Source organism: Podarcis gaigeae (genome assembly GCF_964106915.1).
Source record: "Podarcis gaigeae genome assembly, chromosome: 9".
In the NCBI taxonomy this organism is placed as follows: domain Eukaryota; kingdom Metazoa; phylum Chordata; class Lepidosauria; order Squamata; family Lacertidae; genus Podarcis; species Podarcis gaigeae.
The window spans coordinates 35,276,113-35,302,860 of record NC_139685.1 but is presented as its reverse complement, the minus strand read 5'-3'; the positions used below and the strand labels follow the sequence as shown (position 1 = coordinate 35,302,860).

Genomic DNA, 26,748 nt, shown 5'->3' with positions numbered 1-26,748 from the left:
CTATCTGAAAATCCTGACAATCTGAGTTTGACGCGTGGGCTTTCAGCTGATGCCTTTTTTTTTACAGCACACTGCACCAGCTTTCCTATAACAAATAAAAGGCTCACAAGTATATAATTAACGGGGCGGGGGGGGACTACAGATGGGTGAACAGTCTCTGTATTCCCTACAGTGCTATCAAAATGCATATGGACTGTTTAGGAACAGTGCTGGTTGTGTCCTAAATTTGAATTGGTAATTTGAATTCACTGTACAACAGTTGAACAGAGATCAGAGCAATGAGTGACTGTAGGAAGAGACAATTGTGTTTGGCTTTGGGGATCTTTAAATGGTATCCTGGCCTTCTCTGTTAGCAGTTTTCAGGCAAAAGATGTGAAAGATCCAACCACAAATGGCCAATAATGTGTGGGTCACCCCTCCAGCTGTTTTGAGACTATAATTCCCGTCATCCCTGACCACTGGTCCTGTTAGCTAGGGATGTTGGGAGTGGTAGTCCAAAAACAGTTGGAGGGCCAAGTTAGGCCATCACTGGTTTAAAGTAAGCTATGGGATCAGCACCCTGCCTTCAAGGGTGAAATAGCATTGAGATCAGCCCCTTCCACGCTCACGTGTTTGGATTATTTAGCAAGTACCCGATCTCTGTGGATTCACTCATGCATAAATAGCTCCCATGCAGCTAGGATAGTTCTTAGAAGGCTCCTTTGCAAGTGGAAAATTAAAGTGGGTAAGTCAGCTATGTTCCGTCTTCTAAAGAGATGAAGAACATCTAGTGGCCTGTTGATGTTGATGTTGTTGTTGTTGTTGTGTTAAAAGCACAGTTATAAGCTGAGCACAATCCCCAACCACCTGAGCACTTCAAGTTTGTGATCTTAGGATTTTGGGAGGAGGAAAATAAGAATCTGCACAACTCTCCTAGTGAAGTCATTTTGAGTCTGACCAGATTGTATCGCGCGCCCCCCGCCCCCCCAATCTAAGATGCAATTCAGTTGCTGCCAAAGGACAGTCAGCAAATGCCAAAAGCTTTCCCAATGCCACTACATGCCATGTGCTGCTCCTGCTCAGAAACACCAACAGGAAACGCAGGGAAATATGTATGGGATATTTTATTGGTTCAAATGAGGGAGAGAGAAAAGTTATTTCTTTTTTTACAGCTAAGGAAGCACACAAGCCACCTGTATTTGTAGAGAAGCTACAAAACACAGGTGTAGCTGAGGGGTATCCTGTGCGACTGGAATGCCGGGTTTCAGGTGTGCCGCACCCTCAGATCTTCTGGAAGAAAGAAAACGAGTCGCTCACATACAATACTGACAGAGTGAGGTTAGTCTTGTTTATTCTGAGTCTCTGCTTGATGTTGAAATTTTCATGTATTGTGTTGGTCAGGGGTTGCATTTGCTTTTATTTCTCGGGTAGGTTTGTTGGGGTGGAGGGAAGGGCTGGGGTTTCCTGGCAGTGGGAAACACAGTACTGTATAGCTGGCTCTGATTCTGCAGTTCACAGCATAGGGAAGAATGACAGTTTACAAGATGCTTTCTTTTTGTTCTTACTGATAACATGTGTTGGCAGGACTGTACCTACCAGATGCTTCCTTAAGGAACAATCAGCATATCATTATCTACATTGGGTCTTACAGCTATATACCATATTTTTCGCTCCATAGGGCGCACCGGACCATAGGGCGCACCTAGTTTTTAGGGGGGGGGATCAAGGAAAGAAATCTTATTTCCAACCCCAGCCCCAAAGAGCAGCGGACAGGCTGCGCAACCTCTCCCTTCCGGAAGCCATAGCCCCGTGCAGCCTCTCCCTGCCAGAGGGGTTGCGCGCAGCTATGGAACAAGCTAAGGCAGCGAGCGGAATGGATCCAGCTCGCTGTTTTGGCTTCCTCTTTAGCCCCACACAACCTACTGGGAGAGGCTGCGCAGGGCTAAAGAAGCCATAGACGCATGCAGCCTCTCCCTGCCAGAGGGGCTGTGCGTGGCTATCCCTGAAGCCTGGAGAGCGAGAGGGGTCGGTGCGCACCGACGCCTCTCACTCTCCAGGCTTCAGCAAAAGCAACGCGAAGCCAAGGAGCGCGGAGGGAGCGCTGCCTCTGCGCTTCGGAGGCTTCGCGTTGCTTTCGCTGAAGCCAAGCAGCCTGCATTTGCTCCATAGGACGCACACACATTTCCCCTCATTTTTGGAGGGGAAAAAGTGCATCCTATAGAGCGAAAAATACAGTAATTTTTTAAAACCCTGAAAATTACAGTTCTAAAGCAGTTCTAAATAGAAATACTATGCTTAGCAAAAAAATAAATGAATTACAAATATATTTTCTTGGGAATGGTTTACAAAGAACTGCTATTTCTGAATTCTTAAAAGCTACCTGTAATACCCAGTGGGTGGCAAACCTCCAGCCCTCACCTTGATGTCAGGAACCTGCTTCCAATGTAAGACTTGCAGAATGTTTTAGGTTTACATGGTGGGGCAGGAGTTGGAGATGTGCAGAAGCAGTGAGGTGGTACAGCACATTAATAAATAAAGTACAGTGGGAGGAAAAGATGACAAAGGGTTTCTTGCCCTGATGCTAGTTTTATCAAGTGCTGGGAACCTGAGCCTTCCAGAAGTTGCTAGACTCAATTGCCATCAATCCCAGCCAGCATGGCCAATGGTGAGAGGGATGATGGGACTTGTAGTCCAACATCTGGAGGGCTGCAGTTTCCCCATCCCTCCAATAATAAGAATAATAATTTTATTACTTGTACCCCACCCATCTAGCTAAGTTTCCCCAGCCTGGGTTATATATTTTTATATATTTTCATTTCCCAATGGGAGGGAGCAACATTGCCAAAAGTGATAGGTGGGCCTAGGTATACCCTAGGGGGGTGGGTTCGGTTTACGCTTATGCTGAAATTAATCCCTGGCATTGGTCTGCTCAAGAAATTGAAAACCAGCCTCTTAAATTTGAAATCTGAATGAAGAAACTATCATTTAAAATAATAAATGTACGTAACCATGCCACTATTGTTATTTACTTCTCTTTCAGCATGCACCAGGATAACCATGGCTATATCTGCCTGCTTGTCCAGGGAGCTACAAAAGAAGATGCTGGTTGGTACACTGTGTCAGCAAAGAATGAGGCTGGGATTGTGTCCTGCACAGCAAGGCTGGATGTCTATAGTAAGTTTAGCTGCTCCCTGTAGAACAGCAATACACTGTCATAGATGGGGACCTGTAGCCCTCCAAATGTTCCTGGACTTCCATCAGCCCCAGCCAGCTTGGGCAGTGTTGGGGAGTCCAACATCTGGAGTGCCACAAGTTCCTCATCCTAGCTCTATTGAAAGCCATAAACCATGATTATTGTACTTTAAGTTAGGTCTATACAATGTAGGAGCTCTCTAGTTTTGCAGCCCATGTGGGAAATACCAAACCAATGTTCCTAACAGCCTATTCCACACGTATATTCAAATTTGCAGGTGGGGTTGGAAGAATGCTCTGCATTTCTTCCACTTTCCCTAGGTACAGAGGTGTGCATGTTTTTCCAGTCCCCGGCATATCTGTGGATTTGTAATTAAAGATGGCAACCATCCAGACATGCTTCATTGACTACCTGTGGATAAGACTATCTCATAGCTAAGTTGTACATTTTAAAAAAAAATCATGTTGTGAACCAAAGAACAAAGTAAGGTGTGAATGAGTGGCATATCAAACCAATGCACTCACTGTGAAGTCAGGATTGGCTGCATGCAGTTGGGAAAGCATCTAGTATCTGAACTGCCTGGAGTGAATCCCTTATCCTGTTGCCAAGTTCACCAAGATCTGTGCAACTGGAAGAAAGCAGAGGAAGGAAATTCATCAGAGAGAAGTTCCAGTAGTACAGAATGGAAGAGGAGAAAAGATGAGTTGCCAGAGATGAGTACCTTGTGTGCCATGTAGTTATCAGAAAATGGATGAAAGCATGCTCCTCTACATATTATTTCTCTAAAGTTTATAAGCTTCAGCTGGTGGAGCTACTAGCCATGGTTGTACATAGGAAGGTTAGAAACATAGGAATCAGCCTTATACTAAGTGAAACCAGTGATCCATCTTGCTCAGTATTGTCTGCAGTAGCCTTCTCCAACCTAGTTGCCCTCCAGTGTTTTTGACTACAGCTCCCATCATCATTGGTCATGATGGCTGAGTTTGATGGGAGTTGTAGTCTAAAACTATCCAGCAGGCACCAGTTTGAGGAAAGGCTGGTCTACACTGAGTGGCAGTAGCTCTCTGGGGTTTTAAACCCTCCTGGTTCCTTTTACAGGCTAATCCATCCAGGCTTAAATGTTCTCAAAGGACTAGTTTATGACTAAGGAGAAATACTGAGTCAAGGAGGTTACGTACTTAATTCGTTCTTAACCTGAAGCACCACTTTAGCTAATGGGGCCTCCCGCTGCCGCTGCATGATTTCTGTTCTCAACCTGAAGAAAAGTTCTTAACCCGAGGTACTATTTCTGGGTTAGCAGAGTCTGTAACCTGAAGCGTCTGTAACCTGAAGCATATGTAACCCAAGGTACCACTGTAATATGTTGCTGGAGGAATTCCCTCTTAACCAGGGCTATAATTTTCCATTTGTGATGCTTATGTTACAGCAGCAAACTGTTTCCTTCTTCCCTTTCTGCAGCTCAGTGGCAGCAACAGCCCCAGACCACCAAACCAAAGAAGGTGCGTCCCTCAGCTAGTCGATATGCAGCACTTTCTGACCAAGGACTAGACATCAAAGCTGCGTTTCAGCCAGAAGCAAACCCAGGACACCTGACACTACAATCTGGATTGGTAGAAAGTGATGATCTGTAAATCTTGGCTATCAGGCCTACCATTTCCTTTCAAAGTGAAAACACTGAAAGCCATTGTCTTGACCAATGATAATTTATGCCACTTTATGTGAAAGGCAAACACATTGTGTGCAAAAGATAAAGAACACCTTAATCATGTATTTCTTGCTCGTTGTTACAATTTAAAGTAGTGATTATTCAATGGAAATGTACAGCCCCTACACATGAACATCACCTTCACCATAACTGTTTCATTACTATGGGGGTAGCACTGTTTTTAAATAATCCTATTCACAAATGCCAAATGCATTTGAATGAGATTTTTCGGAAGCAAGCACACTGCAGAACTTATCACCAAGTGCCTTTTGCAAGTTGTAGGTGCTATAACTCGTAATGAATAATGCTAGTCATTTTTTAAAGCTACAACACAGCAGCAAGTGTATCAGCAACACATTCTAATTAACAGCAGTAAAAAATGTGCAATATACTGATGGAAGGGGAAAAGGAAGAGACATCTAAATTAAATTAGTATCTCTGTAAATGGTTTTCTATTCTCAAGGGAAAGGAGGCTGTTTGCTTAAAGAAACTTAGGATAGATAGGCAAGCAAGCTTCACACCTGAAAGCTTTGTTTTCTGGCAGGAAGTGGCTGACTTAAAACTGTACTGCCAGACTAAGTCATAAGATAACTTAAAATCTGGACATTATGGGATGGGATTATTTTACAGTATTAAAATTTGCAAGGGGGACAGGACAGGATGGGGGCAGTAGGACAGACGTTTTTCAGAATGAAAGCGTCTTGAGAAAACATTGCACTTCATCTCTTTGAAATTCCATGGTTACCCAAATGCTTTAAATCATCATCATCATACTGGAGATTTGCTTGACCAGAACACCATGACAAAAGTGATGAGTATAGAGTACGTGGGGAAAGGAGTGAGTCTGCAAGAGTTTGAATGATAAGCACACCACAGAGAATAGATTAGTAAATAGGAGGGAATGCAGAATGATGATAAAGAAAATGGTGTTATATTTTAAACACTGCATGCATGTGTACTAGATGTTACAATTTTGTGTTATTGCTTACTGCAGCAATGAATAATAGCCCTGCCTAAGACTGAGACTTCGTCAAGAAAGTAAAAATGGTCAAACTTCCAGGATGTAGACTAGTTCTGCATCTAACTGGACTTCACTTAGGCATTAAGCCATTTAACATTCAAAATCAATTTAAGAGTTCAGTTGAGTCTGGCAGGAAGAAAAGATGTGGTTTTGATGGTACAAGAGTACTTTGCTACAAAAGGAAAACACTGTATTCCTTATCAAAGCACGTTTATAGTACTTTATTTATAATAAAAATGTTGACTCTTTTATCTCAACTCAGTTATTCAAGTGCAGTACTTTTTAAGAGAAGTTTTGTATTATGTACCACACCATATATTTTGCATTACTGCTATACATGTATTGCTTTGCACCCATGTTAAGTACACAAACCAGGTTTTTTTTAGCGGCTAATAAACTCTTAGCACAGAAAATAGTTATTTTTCTATGCAAACTGCTGCAAGTGGTTACAGCTTGTTATAAGCATTTCTTACATATCTGTACTGTCATACACAATCTGTCATATAAAACTGTCCTATCATTCATTTACCAAACTTTTCTCAAATGTGACTCGCTAATCTATATTTGTTTAGCTTCACTAGTAGCATTTTGCTTATTTTTATTTGTATTTATAAAAAAAAATGTACAATCATACTACTTTGGATTGTTGTGCTGATATCATGTGGGTTTAACATCAATAAATATTACACAAGTTAATAATTAAGTGTTTTTTCTGGGTCACGGACTTAAGACATCAAAAATAAAACTGGGTACACTCCTACATGCTTATGGGAAGTAAAGCCCATTGAACTCCAGTAGGCTTCTGATTTACATCCTTAGAATCCCACTTCATAGGTACAGCTTGTATTGTGTATTTTTTAAGCCAACTCCCTTGAAATCAACTTCTCCTGACATCTGGGCCACTTTCCCCATAGCCTGGATTATGGCAAGTAAGTCATATTGACAAATGGGAGCTCTTACCTGAAAGATGCATTTGTGATCATCTGCCTCTGACATGTAGAATGCTGGGAGGAAAGGGGCTTGTTCTGGGGCCTACGAAAGGAGAGGAAACCCCAAACAATGCATGAGATCCAGCAGGGCAGGCACGATGTCACCTCTGACAAATACAGTGAAAGACCCTTCAGTCTTCATTTCACCCACATGCCCAGGCCCATGCAGAGCCTGTCTCAGGACCAGAGTGGGAGTCTTGTTAGAATAAAGTTACAAATTCAAACAAAACGGAAGCCAGTCCCTGGCCAGCTTAACCCTCTGAGGCCCAGAGTATAGCCAGCAAAGATAGCTACACTTCCACATCCTTAGGCTGCAATAATTGAAACTAATATAGTACAAATGAAACAAGCAGGGCTTTGGATGCCTCTATTGGACCTGCTCTACTCGCCCCCAATAGTGGCTTTGTGCAAGAGAAAGTACTTCTACTAGCACAGGATGAGGCACTCCATTTCACCTCTCTCACTTACAGCTCTCTGACATGTTCCATGTTGCTCCAGAGACGTCTGGAGGGAGACACAGGGTGCTGCACTGATTTGGATAGGAGGGATCAGCAAAATTTAGGGGACCTGCCTTAGGGAAGTTCTTCCACTAGCACAGAACCACTACTGGATACAACTCACAGGCTGAAGTACTACTACTACAGCTCAAGTTTAGGATGAAGCAGCACAGATTAGACCCAATTCAAAGATTAGGTATCTTGACACATCAGCCTAAACGACATAAAATAGCTGAATATTAAGAATTAAGAACAAGCTAGAACTTGTTCTCAAGTTCTAAATGAGCAAACCTCGCATATTTCTTCTACCATCAGTTTGCATCTCTAGAGAAACAAGTTGTTTAGGAGAAAACAGCATTCAAGTTTAAAATTAGTTGCTTAAAAGAACTGATAAACTTTATACTGATTCACCCACAACAGCCCTGGGAGTAAGTAAAAAAATGAAATGCATCCTACCTGCTCCATGTAGGTGAAATGAGAGGAATCGTGCTTCCTTCAGGCTTGAATATGGTTTTGTAAGCAAAACTGAGATAGCTTTTGACAGCAGAGTAACTTCAGAGGGATTGGAATGTTTTCTCCTTACGATGATTTCTCCTTGTGGTTAATTTTATTACTGGTGTGTCATAAGAGCTAACCAATAATTTATAGGAACATTTTGCTTGTCAAACAGTAGAAGAAAACAGATGTATTCGCTCAATACATTCATGATCACAGCAGAGGTAACTCATGCCTCAAATATAAAATAACAGCCTTGCTTGCCTTTTTAAAAAGCTGTTGCTATAAAAACAAATACTTCAGCACACTATTAGATTGAGAGCATGATGGTTTAACAAATGCAGAAAAGCCTGTGTGGTACAAATAGAGGAAAACATGTGGGATGGCGAAGTAGAAGAAAACTGGAAAAAGAAATGGAAATGGTAATTGCATTTCACAGTCATCTCTGCCCTGCTGAGTCATGGAGAAAGTAATCCAAAAATATATCTATCCCAAATTATTATACAGACGCCTATTTATCAACCTTTAAAATGTTCCGGGGTCCATCAATTCATCTGATGATGCAGTGACAATCTAGTAAATTTTCAGAGTGGAAGGAGGTATTTACTATTATAGCAGTAGGAGTAGCAGAGCGCAAACATTTCAAGCAAGATTTAGCATGAACAAATAACTCATTTTCCTGGAAACAATATTATTGTGACAGCTAAACAAATGCTCACAGAAGTATTTATTAGACATTTATTTTCAGCTGTCAGAAATTGAAGGGTCTAGTCAGTCTGGCACAATTAAAGAGCATGTGAAGCACGACACTAAATGTGGGAAAGCTGCTTTCTAAATTTGATAAATTCCAAATACTGTTAAAGTTAGTAGGATCTCTAAGTGTTTTTTAATAATTATATCAATTTGTAATTAATTAATGTCATTCAGTTTCAGCTTATTGACTACATTTAAATTCACTTATTTACTTCAGCAGATTTTATTTCATTTTTGCACAACTACAAAAAGTTGCAATGGCATCATGGCATGGCATGATGGAAAAGAAAAGGCACTTAGTGCTTGAGGCCCATGTCTAAACACAATGATGTTTTATGGCCTGTAGCTGTCCTGCCACAACCACTGGAAGGCCAAACCATCCTGAGTTTTTAGAAGATACTGCCAACATAGGTGAAGCCTTTTCTCCACAACCAAGGTACTCTTGGATTCAACGATATATAAGCAAGAGAGATTCTGGTGACATTTCCAAAACTAAAGTTGTTTACTATGGCACAATTTTTCATGGACTAGAGTCTACTACTTCATAACATACATGAAGTGTAATCCTCAGTTTCAGATAAATAGACATGACTGTAAGGAGGACAGAAGAACTAAGTTTTGGGGTCAGTGGGAAATAACATGCAGGAAGTGTAGATAGCAATAATCCAGGTATTATTTGACATATTCAATTGTTAGTCAATTTCCAATAATTCAATAAATGGTTTTAAACTGTTTTTAATATTGTGTATTAATGTTGCAACCTGCCCTGGGTAAAGGGCAGGTAATCAATAATAATAGTAAAGCACCTAATGTCTTAAAAATAAGCACAATGTTCCCTGGTAACAGCAGTAATAGGTAGTAAAACAATCAGCTTGGCAATGCCGGGTTAACTTCTATAGTGAGAAAGAAAAATATGGTCTCTATTCAGACCCAAATGAACAGTTTACCTTCTTGGTTAATTATAATTCTGCTACAGCCCCCCTCTGAAATTTCTGGTTTACGTATGGCTTCCTTAAGATCAGTGAAAATGTATCCTAGTTCTCTATTTGTTTGTGAATATTGCCATCTTTTGTTAGATACAATTACCTTGCATTGAACTGTTTGTAAAACACAAATGATTATTGCTGTCATGTATTACAATGTTTTGCCCACTCTGACCATAATTAAGCAAAGAGATAAGCCAAACATATATTTCATGAAATAACTGTTTATAGAGAGATAAGAAGGCATGCACACTCATTTTAAACTATGAAACTGAACAATATGTATAAATGGGAATTTATGTACACAAATAATATAAACCTGTTATTTAAAATTGGGATTTTAAGAATGTAGCAATTCTAACAAAATGAAAAACAGCATTAAATTAGCTCTGCACACAAGCCAAACTTAAATGGCTAGAAATATATATGTGATTCTTTGTACTATTACCTAACTAACCCTAATGAACTATTATTCCTTAAATTATACTGACCTCAAGAGGTGAAAAAGAGATCTGTTTGTATGCTCACACCCCAGATGTCGGTGAATATGTCATTTTTCTAAACATGAAAGTAAACTTGCTTCCACCTTTGATTACTGGGCTGATCCTACAAGAAAATCAATTATATAGTACTTCCAGACTACATTTTAAGATATATAGAAGACCTGAATAGTTTTGTTTGCATTTTTATTCTGTGCTTATATGTCTGCCAATTTTAATTACAGGCCTAAACTACTGCCAGCTTGCTTTGGGGGGGGGTTAGCCCACAAACTATTTAAATTTGGCAGCTTGGATACGGAATAATCAGATTGCATATTTAACACAGATGAGGAATGGATTGGGAGATGCAAAATTAGTATTATTTGAGTACTTTTAAAAAAAGACATTTTAAACTATTGGTTAGTAAGCTGAAATGAACAAAGGCAGTTTAAATGACTCTGAAAAACTAATTTGGGAGAAACCAAAGTAATTTATAGTATTTTCAAGGACCGGACTGGACCTAGCAGTCTTCATCAGAGACCCTTCTGTGTGTTCCTGAGGGAAATGTGGAAGGTGGCCACACAGGAATGGGCCTTTTCAGTGGTTTCACCCCATCTGTGCAATGCTCTCACAAGGGGTAGTTGTCTGGCACCATCTTTTCAGGCTAAGACCTTGCTGTTTACCCTGGTTACTTAATGCTGCTTTCTATTGTGGTGCTCATCTTTTAGTGGAGCAGTTAGGACTTGGTCCTTATTACCGTATTTTTTGCACCATAACACTCACTTTTTTCCTCCTAGAAAGTAAGGGGAAATGTCTGTGCATGTAATGGAGGGAATGCCTACGGGTGGCATGCCTACAGATTTTCCTCCTCTAAAAACTACGTGCGTGTTATGGTCGGGTGCGTGTTATAGAGCGAAAAATACGGTAATATGTTGCTGAATGAGCGTTTTATACATTTTGTATTCTCATTCCGCCCCCCCATTTTTCTGGTTTCATACTGTTTTAATGTGCTCTATTTTATTCTGTCAAATCATTTTGAGACTTTTATTGTATAAAGCAACTGATAACAACAAGCCAAATTAGTTATTCCAGGAATGAGTAATGATTAGAGAATCTACTTCTGATGACATTTAGAAATATATCTGGTTAAATATCAACAAATGCATGACCCTTCAAACCTTAATAAGATGCAGACAACCTGGTTCTTAATCTCTGTCAGATTATTTAGGATTTATAATACAAACAGATCTAATCACAGGAGCCAGCTCCAAGGACCTGAGGTTCCTTTTGCCCCCCAGTAAAATATCTGAGGAGCCTTGGGGCCCCCAAAGTTTATGGGCCTTGCCATTCAAATAGTGTGTGTGTGTGTGTGTGCGCGCGCGCGCGCGCGTGCCGCATCTTGTGATCAATTATGCAGGATGGGGCTTATCTGCCCCCCAATATTTTATTCAAGTTGGCACCCCTGGATCAAATGGTTGGGAACGTGGAATGGACAGGGCTATGGCAAGTAATTACAAGGAGAATTTATGGAATATCCAAATTATTTTGGAATAGAGAAGAAATAGCCAACATGGCGCTCTCCAGTTGTTGAACTCCTACTTGCAACAGCCTTTGTTGGCACAGATACATTAAATTTTGGGATTTTACAATATTAAGCATGATTGTTTGGATTGTATGCAAGGGGGAAAGGTTTTAATGGATTTGAACAATAAGAAGGGGAAACAGCCCTTAATATTATCCCTTCCTGGTTTGAAGGCATTATAACTAAATAAATTTAACACAGATATAAGTCTTTTTCCTATTAAATGTTCTCCTCATTGAGTTTTTCCATGTGTCTGAGTTCTGAAATATTTTTATGTTATAAGAAAGTTTCTAATGATTTTGCATATTGTAACTTTTGTAAAATAAATCTGAAAAGCAGTTTAAAAAAAACTGGCAACTTAGCCACCACTAATAAGATTTCACATTTTTAAGCTAGATAACTGTGCAAATAAAAAAAATTGTAGGAAAATTCATGTACCTTCATGAATCTGGGATTCAGGACCACCTAAATTATGGATCAAATTAGCACTAGAATTTAATTAAGGTTTGGGGTGTCAAAGCTGATTTCCTAGGACATGATAGCTAAAGTGTGCATTTAAGGTGTATGCCAGACCTTTAATCCTTTAATTAAGCCAAGTGTAAAAGCTAATTATTACAGGTAATTTCCTTCTGAGGAGTTTGCCTAGAGATGAACCATTTAAACGACACAAAGGAGGGAAAGGCTAATTACATTTGCTCGTGTAGGTTTCCTCCCTCTCTCAACTGAGTTAGCTTAAAAGACAAGGCCAGTGTTTTATGAGAGTTTAGAGTATAGAAGGGAAGTTAGGAGTTAGCAAGGACATAAGCTAGAGGAGGAGGAGGCAAAACATGACGGCTGCTGTTCATTTGAGTGCAAGACTATAGAAGACGCAACGAACTTTTGGGGTGCCAATACTGTGAGCCCCTCCATCTAGGCTGCAGGTTTTTCATGTGCAAATACACCAAATATCATAAAGACACTAGTTTCCACTGTGCCTTATTGTCCCACAGGAAAAACAAAGCCTGTGTTAAAGCGCACCTGCAACCCCCCAGAATATCACAATGTTCGGAGTTAAGGGTGGCACATAACAATATAGCATACAGTGCCCATTTACACCACAAAGAACTCATAACCCACCTACTTTCAGCAGCCAGAAACACCATAACCAGACACTGGAGAGACCTGTCAGGAGTAAGCATGGACCAATGGTACCAAATAGTATGGGAAACAGCCCTACTAGAAAAATTAACTAATAAACTGAAACTGACACGGGGACAAACAGAAGAAGACACCTTCACCCCGGTATGGCTCCCCTTTATCACATACACAGCCCAACAGGACAATGACAATAATTCACCAACAGCATACAAATCAATATGGCTAACCTGATCCAAAACACCCACCCACCTCACTCACACACGAAAACAAAGATCACCACAGCCAATCACAAACAAACAATCACACCCTAGGCCAACCCCAACCTCTCTCACCACCAAAGGAACACAAGTAAAAAACACAAGCACGCTGACACCAAACTCTACATACATTAAGCATAATAGAAACACCACTACCCGACCCCATCCCCATCCATCTCCCCTCCCTCCACCCCCCTTTCTTTCTTTTTTTCTTCTTTTTTTTTTCTTCTCCCCCTAATGCCTCAACAAATGAAACAGATTTGTAAAAATGTTACATGGGGGGGGGGGATACGAGGCATTACACTTACACTGTAAAACAAGAAAACCTTTAATAAAATATTTTTTTAAAAAACCACCAATATAGCATACAGTTGAACTTTTCTGTTATCCAGATACTGTAGTAGACACAAAATATTTGTTTGTGATAAAAAGGTATATTGGTGCCAAAGAGCCATAAAACATCCAGAATAAGAATATAGACTAGATAGCTTTTAATGTATGAAGTGATTATATATATATAGCCCTTTCTAAAGTGATAGAAAGAACAAATATTTATGCTTCAAGTAGGAGACAGCTAGAAAATGTCACATCTAAATAATACTTTTTTCACTATTTCAAGTACTTTGAATGAATGAAAAAAACCTTTGAAAATTAGTGTTTTATTTAAGAAACCTAAGGATATGAAGTTCAGCATATTGTATTCTTTGTTAGCAACCACTTCATAGGAGAAACAAAATAAATATGCATGGAGTGTGCCCTATATAACCAAGCATTCAACATTCCTAAGCAGTTTATCATCAGTTTCCTTTGCCTCTCCAAGTAGAACACCAAAGTTTTCCAACATTAACTATGAAAAAGATCATACTTTACTTACAGAATAAACTAAAAATAGACCAACTTTTGGAAGGCGAGCTGCATTAAGCTTTCTATGCAGAAAGAACAAATCTGATGAAGCAAGGTCTATGTCACAATTAGTATATTTGGTAACATGTAGCACTTTTAAAAAAACAACAGATCATTTAATTTCAATATATACACAAAAAAAACAAAAATGGGACCCGGAATCATCTACACCCCCCCCAAAAAAAAAATCTGGTTTCACACATAATTTGCTTATTTACCTAAGGCAAACAGACAAGTAAGCATATGATTTGAAGCTTATCAGACTAACTACAAATTTATACTACTTTAATTTAAAATACTAACAAAAGAAGTATCACCTCAATCCACTTCTTGGGACTTTCAACTAATGAATATGTTTTCCCACACTCATTGACTATGCTATCATGGCTTTTAAAACAAAAGTTGCAAACCTCCATCAATAACTAGAACTTGGCCTGTTACATACGGAGACTCCAGAAGAAATGCAACAGCTTCGGCAACTTCTTGAGGCTCCCCAAATCGTCCAAGGGGAATAGTTTTCTTCAACTGCTCTTCTTTCAAATGTGTTGTCATATCCGTGTGAATAAAGCCTAACATTGGGGGGGGGGGGAGAGAGAGAAAATATTTTTATGAAATAAGACCTAGTCAAATCCTGATAAAACTCCTATCATCACAACTATATAGTTTCCTGAGCTCAAGAGTCTGTCAAAATGCAAAGCATAGTTGCACAACTAAAAACCATTTAAGGAAAGAAATGTTTGTGTATTCAAACTTATCTAAAACTTCTTGAAACTGGAAACATCAGTCTAGAAACTGTGACAAATTTTACACATCCAAATTCTTACATATATAGCCCCATTCTAACCATGTTTGTTTCACATTAAGTCCCACTACTGATTTCAATAAGGTGTACCTCTAAAACTATATCCAACCAACTTAGCTATTGTTTAAAGCATGCTAGTGCATGCCAATTACCACATTTTTCGTTCTATAGGGTGCACCGGACCATAGGGCGCACCTAGGTTTTTTGGGGGGAAATAAAGCGCTCCCCAGGCTTCGGGCTGCTATCCACAAGCCTTCGGAGCCCGGCGGGAACTCAGCGGATAGTGTTGAGTGATTTATTGCCCAGATAAGGCTGGCGTCCAGCCCGTTTCCAAAGCTGCGTCAGGCCTCGGCATTTTCAGCGAAAACCTGCATTCGCTCCATAGGACGCACACACATTTCCCCTTCATTTTTGGAGGGGGGGGGAGTGCATCCTATAGAGCAAAAAATACGGTAACTCCTCCCATACGTCTGCTGCACTGCTAGGAGCTAAACCATGGTTTGGCTTAGCATTACATCAAAACCCAGGCCTATGGTTGGTTTTCCCCAAACCATCCATGGGCGGTAACCTGACAGCAAGCCTTCATACAGCTTGTGGTTTGTTTGGAAGGAAACAAACCCCAAGCCTGGGTTCAGCTGTAATGGTTAAGTCAAACCCTGGTTTAGTTCTTGGCAACAAACCAGCAACAAGAGTGAGGGAGAAACAAAGTACATGCAGTTTTAGCACTGTGCACCTTTAAACTATATTTGAGTTTAACTGTGATTTAAAATGCTGTGCGAACCAAGCAGTTTGAACTTATTTAAACTAAAGACTACACAGGGCCCGGTTCAGGAGCCACTTCTGTTCCCTATCTTATCACATATGGAGTTTGGATGGCTGCAGTAAGAATCTCAGTCTTGCATAGTCCACAGAATCTTTGGGAGTTCTCTTATTCAAACCAGGGTTTTATGTTACTGTGAAAAGCACATCCTGTGTTCAAATGACTGCGTACTCGGCCACTATAGACATGAACTTATACATTTAATGATGGACAGAAAACAAGTCCAAGATCTGTTTCCAACTTGCATCAAGTTAAGGTTTGGAGTGAAAGAGAAGGCAAGGTTCCATATTTAGGCTACTAGAGCCCATGCTTTCCACTACAGTCTCTGCAAGCTGACAGAAACATTTCAGTTATGGAAAGGTGCACTGCACTATAAAATAAGTACTGTACAAAGCAATTCCTACACAGATAGCCTTAGCAGGATAAAATCACAGAACATCAGAATTGAATAAAATGAAGAGAGACAGTGCATTTGAAATGCCTTGGGTTGAGGTTGGAGGTTAAATTCTCACATCCAGGGACTTGACTTGGTGTGCTGCTAGAGGCTTGCTGAGATGTCAAAAGGTGTTAATATTCAAAACGAAATCTTGCTGTGGTTAGTAGGGACACACTCAAACTGAGTTGTTCAAGGTAAACTACAGGAGTTAATGCAAGAACTCCACCTGCTGCACGTGTACATACATAAAAGTATTAAGGCTGTATTTTGCCAAGCAGATAATGATTCATCTGTTCAGTCGTGCAGTCATCACACAGTTATGTTTTAGGAATTTTTTAGAAATGTTTTTACTAAAGCAAAACAGTTTGAAAACTGTATCTGCACGAATCAGGAGAGGCTGTGCAGCCCCTGGGCTATTGCTTGGGATGAGGGAAAACAAGCTGAGCTTGAAACCTGACAAGACGGAGGCACTATGAGTAAGTAGTTTCCATGTCCAAGGACCTGGTCAATTACCTACCCTGGATGTGGTTACACTCCCCCTGGAAGAGCAGCTTTACAGTTTAGGGGTGCTTCTAGATCCAGCCCTGTAACTGGAGACTTGGGTAGCCTCAGTGGCTCGAAATGCCTTTTACCAACTCCACTTGGTTTGTCGGCTTCAGCCACTCCTGGACCAGAAAAGCCTGGCCAAAGTAGCTCATGCCTTGGCTACTTCATGACTAGATTGCTGCAACGCACTCTATGAAGGGCTTCCCTGTTACCTGATCTGGAAACTTCAGTTAGTCCAGAACGCTACAACACAACTGCTGACAGGAGGACATAGCAGAACACCTATGCTCAGAGAACTGCACTGGCTGCTGATTTGCTACTGGGCCAAGTTAAAGGTGTTACTATTAGTATATAAATCTCTTAACAGCTTGGCACCAGTTTACCTATGAGATTGTCTTACCCCATATATCCTCATTCAAGTGTTACTCAACTCAAAATTTTAGTGCGGCAGCACCTACACTTTGGAACTCCCTGCCTATTGATATCATGCAGGCAACCTCACTGTACTCTTTTTGGCAGTTGCTAAAAACATTCTTAATTAGACAAGCCTATCTAGATGTTTTATTATTATTTCTTCGCAGCTTTTCACTCACATGAGTCACAAAGCAGCTTACACACCATAAATAACAACATCACAACCACAACATAAACCGTATAAAATAATTAACAAATCATCAGTAAAACTTCCACTGTCTATAGAACACTAATAACAAAACAACTTTTAAAAATCGTCTAAACAGCACAACCACAAAAGAAGTCATTTTATAAAACTCACAAGGCATTGCAGTAATCAAAATCCTAACAATACTAGCAACATTAACAACTTAACAATCAAAAACAAACTAAGCACTGCTGGATTCACACACACACACACACACTCTCTCTCTCTCTCCATCCCTATGATTCACAATCTTCCACCCAGTTCATGACAAGACACACACGCATAATGCCTGTGGCAGCAGCACCATTCTGAAGGCCTCTACGGATCCAAGGGCTGGAGGGTGGAGCAAGGCAGGAGGAAAACTCCCACTGGAGTCCAACATCATCTGGAGGGTCAAAGGTTCTCCACCGTTGCTTTACCTGTTAAGTATGTAACTGATGCAATTATCGGACTGATATCAATATTGTGAATTAAATTCAGTATAAAAGGACCTAAAAGCATCTGATCTTACGTACTGATTCACAAGTGACAGTTGGTGAACTAAAAACTAACCTGGAGCAACCATGTTGACTCGAATGTTCTTTCTTGCTATTTCTTTAGCAAGAGAGCGTGAAAATCCAACTAATCCTGCTTTGCTGGCACTGTATACACTCTGACCAGAATTGCCCTTCAGCCCAACGATACTTCCTAAAATAAACCAAAGGGAAAGACAGGCAAAGCCAAAGTTTAGAAACTATAGTCAGGACTGGGCGTTTTTAATAGTAGCTGTACTGATCTTTAACTTTTAATTAAATATTTTTAATGCCTTATCTTTTTTGCCTAATGTACATGAAGGCCTTATGCTGAAAAGCAAGCATGCACTTAATGCATTACAGATACTGTTACAGTCCCAGCCATATGAAAATACAAGTGAGAACCCAAAACCTTGCAATAGGGCAAAGGGAGAAGGTCAGAAGTAGTAGCAGGTAACAAGCTGGTTGATTTCTTCCCACACCTCAGCAAGCCCCACTGTCCCCTCAGACAGTGAGTGTATAGTACTCTCAGGTGCCAGAGAACTCACAAAAGTCTACAACTAGAACAAATATGATTATTATTACCTATTTAGGAAGTGGTTAAAGAGGAAAGATGGTGTCAGTTAACCCTGACATTTCCCTGTATTGCCTCACATGGTTTTATATTTATCTGTTTCTTGTATGCAAAATAACATGAACCTGGCATCAAGTCTGTCTATTTAAAAAAACAACAACAATACCCTGAGTGGCACAAATATTTCTCCTACTTTTAACTTGTCCTGCTACTCTGTGTTTTAAAACAATCTACATGCAGAAATTTTTCATTTTATCAACATTTTAAAAAATACAGTCACTTCCAGTATGTTCCCAAGGCCTGTTGTGAAGCCATTAGGCATTATCTATGGAGCTCTTTGGTTCTAGAAAAGAGGCTAACTCTTTCAGACATAAATATAAATCACAGAATTTCTCCTTAAAATATTTGCTTATTTATTTAATGCTCTTTGTAACCCACCTTCTACACTACTGCCAAAGATGCTTACAAAAAAAAAGCTAAGAATAAAATACAGCTATATCACAAACATACTAGATTATAGAAGCTGGGTCAAGGGAGGACCAGGCATTCCCTATCCCTGATCTAGGATGTCCAGTGGGCACCCATGAATTCCAAATTGCATTTATGGGCACAACTCCAGAGAGGTCTGTTGTCTGGCAGGCAAGCAGATAGAACAGATTTCCCCTCTTGTTTTCCCTAACTGCAGACACCACATCCCGCTGCATCATAAGCAGCTTTTAATTTTTTTACAAAGTTATGCTATGAATATCTACCCAAAATTAAGCCTCACTGAGTTCAATAGGACATATTCCTAGGTGTGTGTGTGTAGGACTGCAGCCTCAGAGAAGCTGGAAAACACTTTTTGAGAGAAAGCCACTCCCGACCTAAAGAGGGGTGGGGTTGCGGGCTCACGACCCCATCAACAATCTCGCGGGGCTGGCGTCAGCCCCGCTAGAAGCAGGGATTCCCCCCAGCTCATCAATATTCACCGCCCACAGTGGCAGCCAATCGGCTGCTGCAAGGGGCGGGCCCTCCCGGGATCACTTAAGGTCAGGGCAGCCCTGGCTTGCCCCTTTTCGTTCCCTCAGCAGTAGCGGTTTCCCACCCACCCGCCCTTTAGGCTTGCATTTGGACTTTGCTATGGGCTTCGGCTGGTCGCCGCACGGGGCCAGGTAGGAGTTTTTCCATTTGGCTCAATTGGCTGTATTTTTTAGCCACTTGGTTTTTTCGCCTACCTCGTAGCAAAACGTCACAACTCCTGGTTTTGGCGGTTAGGCATTGGCAGGGGTATTGTTAGGAAAATGAGGTCGGGGGGGGGGGAGGAACACCATCACCTCCCCCAAAGCTTGAAGGGTAGTTCATTAAAGGACTCCGGGGGGGCGTCGCCTCGTCCGAAACCTACGGAGGCTAGGGCCTAAAGCGCGCCCCCGAGTGGTAACCCCCTGGGGAGTGCCCAGGGATGTGCATCTCGGGGGCTCCCCCGGTTGGTGCTTAACCCTTCCCGGTTAGACCGGATAGTCTGGTAGGGCCAATGCCTAAAGCCAATACCGCTCTTTCCTGTAATCAATAAAGTTGTGGCCATTTTCGCCCATTAACCTAAATTTGGTGTCCGGTGTCTTTATTTACTTCATCTTGGGGATGGGGAGGGAATTGCCACGCAACAGTGGGAGTGAATATGCAGTTCTATAAAATGAGAAAAAGGCTTACTGTATGAGCATCTTACACAAGAAGAATACATTTGCCTTTTGTTACACTCTTGATTGCACAATGCTGAGGTGTAAAAGCAGCAGGCAAAAGGCACATTTGACTCCAATCCAATGTCCCCAAAAGTGCTGTGGTTACTTTTGGTAGGAACTACAACTGCATGCGTTTATATAGAACTTGTAACATACCATATGTTGATTCTTGAAAAGTTAGTATCAATTGAAAATAATCATATTTGTTTAGGCAGACACACCTACGTTAACAATAGCTCCACCTTGCTGCTGAATCATACCCTTCACAGCAGCTTTGCATGTCAACATTGTCCCCAAAAGATTGGTCTGAAGCTGGGATAACATATCATCAGCCTTGGTTCGCAACAACAAGCCATCCCTAATATTAAAAAAGGACAGTGGAAAATAGAAATACTATTGTTTAGTCTCATGAAAGAAACAGGCCAATATAATCAACCATAATTAATTACAATACACTGAAAATTAACAATTTCAGCCACTTTGCTAATAATAATATATTGTTTTAAACTAGAAAAACACTGAAGTGCAAAACTAAATGAGTTCATTATGAAGTTGAGTACCCTGTGTTGTTTTATTAAGCACTAATAATCTCAATTGGCAACCTTTGTCTTATTAGTAGGGATACTCCAGAATGTTTTACCTATGCACCTTTGACCACTAGAAGTCACCCTATAATTGTAGTGAATTATAACAATCCCTAAAGGCTTACCCAGAATACTGATTATGCTATTGTTTCAACAAAATAAAGGTAGATAAAGAGCCCCTCCAAAATCAGCTTTTGATCAGTATAAAGGCTGCAGCAAATAAAATAGTCCTTTTAGGATAATGATATTTTAATTCAACTACCTAAAATCAAAGAATATCAAATCAATCTAATGAAATTTGTTCCACATACTTTTAGATACAAATTAAATCTTTGATTTTAAACTCTAAAACAAAATAAACCATACTATTTTATACCTGTATATTTATTTATGTTAGATATTTTCAAAAGTGTACCTTTGATAGAAGCTTAAATTGGAAACTAACCTGTTGATACCCGCAGCATTAACCAGATAGTTTATTTGACCTAAACTTGTCTCCATTTCTTTAAACACATTTTGGATGTCTTCTTCTTTGGAAACATCACATCTAAATGCTAGATGACCTGCTGTGTTGGGACAAAGTCCGCAATAAGATACAAACTTTCTCAAAACATTCAGAGACTGCAAGTATCATAAATACAGAGAGCTGTTACCTAGCATGTGGATCCTAGAAAATAATATACTAATTATATGATTGGAAACGAAGTTTGATACTGACAGAGTACACATTTTTACATTACAAAGAACCAACAATTCCCCATGTCACTCATCAACTATTAACCAGACCCTTATCTTATACTATACAGTGGTACCTCGGGTTAAGTACTTAATTCATTCCAGAGGTCCGTTCTTAACCTGAAACTGTTCTTAACCTGAAGCACCACTTTAGCTAATGGGGTTTCCATGCCGCCGGAGCACGATTTCTGTTCTCATCCTGAAGCAAAGTTCTTAACCCGAGGTACTATTTCTGGGTTAGTGGAGTCTGTAACCTGAAGTGTACGTAACCTGAAGTGTATGTAACCCGAGGTACCACTGTATTATGTAGGGGTTGTACTATCAGATTCAAATTCAGTGTAAAATAATCATGCTACTTTATTTAACACGCATGTATTACTTTAATAGTTCAACACATTTTGCAAAAACACTAAGGTATACATACCTCCCAAGTTCTTTGCAGTAGTTTGAGCTCTATCCAGATTTCTGGCAATAATGGCCAGGCAATATCCTTTCTGTGCTAGCAGTTGGGCAACAGCATGGCCAATTCCCCGAGATCCTCCAAAAATGGCACAGACCCTTGACATCTTCAATGAACAGTTAACAAAATATTGATAGTACAGACAGACAAAATGTGTGTTGGCATTACATTTATTATACTGGCATGAAAAGATGGAATGGTCATAAATTGTACAGAATGTTTACATGCTACAGGGGGGTTTGCAATTATTTTTTATTATTGCTTTTATTATCTTTTAGCCAGTACTATCACCAGGATGGCCAAATTTATACACCCTACAGATGTTGTGGCCTACAATTCCCACCATCCCCGACCACTGACCATTGAGTTGCAGTCTAACATCTGGAGGGCTGTACATTCCAAAGCCTGTTGGAGTCTGTATCTTCTGGAAGGCAAATTGGCTATTACTCTTGCACTATCAGCTGCCAGCAACGTCACCCTTTTCTTCCAAGTATTAAAACAGGGACTGGTGAACACCCACAGAAAGGTGACTTGACCCATTATAACCTTACCTAAGTCTGGCCCAACATACTGCTTCATTTGCACCCTGGCTTGCAATGTGTTGCCATCACACTTCCCATTCTATTTTGATAGCGATAAATTAAAGTACCCTGTTTTCAGACCTTATTAGTATTTAAGAAGCGTTGGTGTGCATCTTTTCCCAATTTCAGATTTCTGGGTGTTCTGGAAATACTTCAATTATTCTGACACATCTGTCAGACAGACCTAAGGATCTTTATGTATATAGCAGATAGAAAGATGATAGGTATTCTATCTATCTATGTACATACACACACACACACACACACACACAGTGCACCTATGTACAAGCAACGTATTAAAGGAAGCATAAGAGGCTAATAAGACAGACAAGCTTTGCCACAGAAGCAAATCATTCCATTCATGCCCACCTGCCTGTGTCACTCAAAAACGTTTTTGATTACATAATTACAAAACTAGTGCCAGGTGTGTGGTTAACACTGCCCTGCACTCCTCTCATACTCTTAAAGTGCTTGAAGTTCAAATCAGCAAGCCACTTAAAGGAGACTACTTTATAACCATATTGACATAGCCTCCCTTAGTGTAAACATAGTGTAACCACAACTCATACACTAGTCCTGAAATGGATATGAAGTGCAATTGCTTTGAAGTGATAAATGCTGCCTGAGACGTGTATGATACGGTCTAGTTCTATGGCATTGCTGCATACTCTTAGCCTTTTGCATTTCTTTTGTAAAGTGTCTGTACAAATAGGAAATGGAAAATCAATGAGAATATTTAAACACCCAACTATGCCTGTGTTTTGTGCTAGAGTAAAATCTGATTTTCAGCTGCGCAGTAACTTCTTTGTTCACTTAATTTTTCAAAGTTTCCAAACCAAACATATCAGTCACATGAAAAATTGTCTAAAGAAATAAAAAAGGGTTAGCATAAAGATCAGTCAACACATATCAGTTTGAGGCTGGGAAGGTGGGTGCTAAATCAAAGTTATACAAATCCATGTGGAATGTCTACTAAATCACCACTAGCTACATAATCTGTTTAGTATTTTAACTTTTGTATATTTTAAAATACTACTGTGATTTTTAAAAATTTTCTTGTTTTATCTTTGTGTTTTTTTATTACAATCAAGCAGCGTAAAGTTTTATGGACTACATAAATAAACATTATTTGGTGCCACTACATAGAGCAGCATAATTGTAAAAAGGGCAGAGGGAGGTGTGTCTATCTAAACATATATAGCTATTGCTTTTGCAAATATTCAGGTTCTAACCACTGTCAAAAAGTTAAGAAGAAAAAATTAAATCAATGGCTTTATTTTTGCCAAGCTGTTAACAAGCCCTAGCTAATATGAAAATAAATTAAACCATACTTAAATGTATTTAAAGGGAGAAAAAGTAATAAACAATGAAAATATCCACTGAACCAGGTGCCACAGTTAAAACCTACTTTAAAATCACTGTTTTGCTGCTTATTGCAAAATGTGAAAACTGCACTTTCCCTTCAACCCAGGTACCGGTAAGTGTTAATAACAGCATTTCTTTCCCAATGGCGAGGAACAGAGGTTGTATGGGAGAGTTGCTGAGCTACCATCCCATGTACTTCTGTGGAATGAATTCCCATTAAACAGAATGAGATTTACTTCTGAGCAGACCTGTGAAAGACTGCACCTTTCCTCGGAGTTTTAAGTTCTCGACTTTTCAGTGGGGGCTCAGTCTCGAGTAAGAAGACCTTCTCCCGCAGCAAAAAATTGCAATTTTGAGGAGGAAATGCGAGGCCCACTTAAGCCCCACTGAAGTCGATGGGAAATAAGAGCCACGAACCAAGTCTTTTCCCAACAGCTTCACACAAGATGTGAAATGGACGCCCCAAAAGACATGGCTTTGTTCCAAGCACTTCTCCTCACACCCCAAAGTTGCCACAGTTCCCCGCCTTCCTCCGGCAGCTGTGCATTGGACAGCAATTGCAAGCTGCAGCTAACAGTCATATATATCCACATTATATAAATTTAATAAATTATAACAATAATTTATAGAAAAACGCTTCCCCATGGGCTTTCCCTGGAGGGGTGGAGTGGGGTAACCTTCTCCCCAAGCGTTAAGGAGCGTCCTCCCAACGGCCACGCAAAGCAGCGGCGGCGACTTTCCTGCCTTGTTCCTTAGAAGCAAAGTGCGGATCCGCCACACGACGACGCCCTCTGCACGCGCTTATAGTGAACAGATGCGCATGCGCCTAAAAGGGCCGAGGACGCCGCAGCTGCGTTGCCTGGAGCAACGGCCGCTTGGGAAAGGTTAACACCACAAGCGCACCGCGAGGGGGCAGCAGCACCGAACAAAATCCAGCGGAATCCTGGAAGAGAGTGTTACCGAAAGTGGCAGCGGGGGAAAAACCCTGGCCTGCCCGACCGTGTGAAGTCATTTACTCGGTGTCTAAGCTGGGCTATGCCTGGGATGTGAGCCTTCCCACCTTTCCTTACCTTGTCGCAGAGCTCGGGCGGACGGAGGCCTACCCGTCAGGCGTCTGCACTTTCAAACGTGAACTACCGTTCCCAACATGCACCGCGCTTCATGATCCTTAGGGGTCCGAATACGTCGTAGATGGGTAGTCTCGGGGGTTGTAGTTCGTTCTCTCGCAGGGCGTGCTGGGATGTTGCTCAGGGCCGAACTCGACGGCTGCAGACTGGTTAGGCTATCAGCAGCAGTTGTGTCTTTAGAAACGGGCGCGTTAGCCACTAGGCGCTGCAGTCGCGGTTTGTCCTCCTTTCTTCGCCCCAGGAGGCATCATTTCCCATGTGCTCCCACTGCCGCATCTCTTGGGCCGCTATCGTGGCGTCCGCTTCCCTGCCACTACCCGAAAGCGGCGCATATACTGTGTTGCAAAGTGCAATATGTAAATACATCTGCGTTGACTCTTTGGACAGAGGAGATTTCAGTTATGCAACTCCCCCACCCCCCAAAAACCAAGGAAATAAGTAACTATACAACCTTTAGAAGACATCTAATAGGGAAATTTGCTAATGTTTGATGTGTTGTCCTGTTTTTGTTTATGTTGGAAACCGTCCAGAGTGGCTGGGGCAACGCAGTCAGATGGACGGGATATAAATATCGTCATGGAACGGACGGTCCCTATTTTCATCATATCCCCACTTAGACATGAAGCTGCTTTGGTCACCATTTTATGATTATAAATCAAATTAAAAAGTGCTTTAACCTGCCTGAAGGACAGGACAGGGTGAAGAAGATCTAGCAGAATCCTGTATCCTCTTTGGGACATTTCCATTATCATTTGTTCTCCAAAAAACTGTCCATCCTCCCGCAAAGATGGCTCACAACATGCTTAAACTTAAGTCAACATGCAAATGATTTCACACAAACAAGCCAACCACTGTAAACAGTCAAGTCTAGCTGCAGACGCTTCAAACTTGATCGCCCCCGCAAAAAAAAATTTATCTTTAAAGAGCTGGTGGTGTTTCTTTTATTAGCACGGCAGTGACATGGAAGAAAGCACACCTGTGAAATTTCCTCCTGACACAAAGCTCTTTAAAAAATGAGTTCATGGGTAGACTGGTGTGCTGGCCACTTGTGACCCGTATGATCTTGGATAATCCACTCACTGGTAAGTATTGATTCAGTCTCCAGGTAGGGCTGTGAGAGACCCCTGTCTAAAACACCTTAAAAGTGTAGTCCAGCAGCAAAAACCACACTGAACTAGATGGAGCAATTGTCTGACTTGGTATAAGGCAGCTTCCTGTGTTCATCCACATGGAGGCACAGCAACAATCATACCAAAGCTGAATCTAAATATTGCCGATTTTATAAATTTGACAGCGATTGGAGCAATTCAGATGTTTAAAGGACTGTCACTAGGTGTCAGAATAATGTGTCAAACATTGATTTTGTTCCAAGAATCATGCATTCCTGTGATCTGATAAGTAGCCCGCCAGTAACTGCCAACTTCAGTGGGGCTTTTTGCCGCCAGTGCACTTAAACAATTTGGCTGTAAGAAGAAACTTTCATTCAAGCGAAAGAAGCAGAAGCAAGATGATTTCAAGGAACAGACTCAATCCCTGCTGGGAAAGGATATGGCTAATTTGCTAATGCTTGTGGGCAATAATAATAGACCCCAGGATATTTGCTAGACAGCAGGCAAAAAGTTAAGCAAAATGACTTAATTGCAGTTTAATTGTGCTCTTGTCATGTCCTTGGGAGCCTTGCATGGAAAACTGAGGAACCTGTTAAGATATTCATGAAACAATGTTTCCTGTATGAACCGAATGATTACACAGTAAAAGATGTTGCCTTATTTCTTAAAGAAGTGCTAATTGAGAAAAAAGAAAAGGGATAGTGGAGGCTAGAATGCAGCTTTAATAATATGTTATTTTGCAGCTTTT

General features: G+C 40.7%; 2 protein-coding genes across 34 annotated transcripts in view; one reads left to right on the top strand and one right to left on the bottom strand.

Annotated features, from left to right (window-relative positions):
* The window catches only part of PALLD (palladin, cytoskeletal associated protein), a 216,413-nt gene extending 209,819 nt beyond the window's left edge, over window positions 1-6,594 (top strand). For all 17 annotated transcript variants that reach the window (XM_083755336.1, XM_083755345.1, XM_083755346.1 and 14 more), the window contains 3 exons: window positions 1,152-1,317; window positions 3,020-3,153; window positions 4,631-6,594. In XM_083755336.1, coding sequence (XP_083611462.1) covers window positions 1,152-1,317; window positions 3,020-3,153; window positions 4,631-4,803 — 473 coding nt within the window. In that variant the 3' untranslated portion in view covers window positions 4,804-6,594. The remainder of the gene's footprint in view (window positions 1-1,151; window positions 1,318-3,019; window positions 3,154-4,630) is intronic.
* Window positions 1,089-25,242, bottom strand: CBR4 (carbonyl reductase 4). 17 transcript variants are annotated; one of them, XM_083755952.1, is made up of 11 exons: window positions 22,179-24,003; window positions 21,783-21,924; window positions 21,069-21,189; window positions 20,261-20,397; window positions 17,791-17,925; window positions 14,384-14,542; window positions 13,945-14,015; window positions 10,107-10,221; window positions 6,859-8,280; window positions 3,697-3,800; window positions 1,089-1,269 (listed from the first exon to the last, which is right to left on the bottom strand). In XM_083755952.1, the coding sequence occupies exons 1-8, from the start codon at window positions 22,395-22,397 to the stop codon at window positions 10,174-10,176; spliced, it is 1,032 nt and encodes a 343-aa protein (XP_083612078.1). In that variant the 5' UTR covers window positions 22,398-24,003; the 3' UTR covers window positions 1,089-1,269; window positions 3,697-3,800; window positions 6,859-8,280; window positions 10,107-10,173. The 17 variants fall into 17 exon arrangements, with proteins under 17 accessions (XP_083612078.1, XP_083612074.1, XP_083612075.1 ...); XM_083755948.1 differs by lacking the exon at window positions 22,179-24,003 and adding an exon at window positions 24,835-25,242 and having other exon boundaries at window positions 6,859-10,221; XM_083755949.1 differs by lacking the exon at window positions 22,179-24,003 and adding an exon at window positions 24,442-24,582 and having other exon boundaries at window positions 6,859-10,221.
* Between the last annotated feature and the right edge of the window lie 1,506 nt (window positions 25,243-26,748).

Bases quoted from the DNA above. Each gene is read 5' to 3' on its own strand.
- CBR4 (XM_083755952.1), bottom strand. From the start codon at position 22,397: ATGAAGCAGTATGTTGGGCCAGACTTAGGTAAGGTTATAATGGGTCAA. The intron at 17,926-20,260 runs GTGTGTCTGCCT...GGTTTATTTTAG, and splicing joins TGGAGCTATTGTTAACGTAG to GAAGTATCGTTGGGCTGAAG. The intron at 10,222-13,944 runs GTAAGTAAAGTA...ATTTTCTTGTAG, and splicing joins GTCTATTTTTAGTTTATTCT to GATCAGCCCAGTAATCAAAG.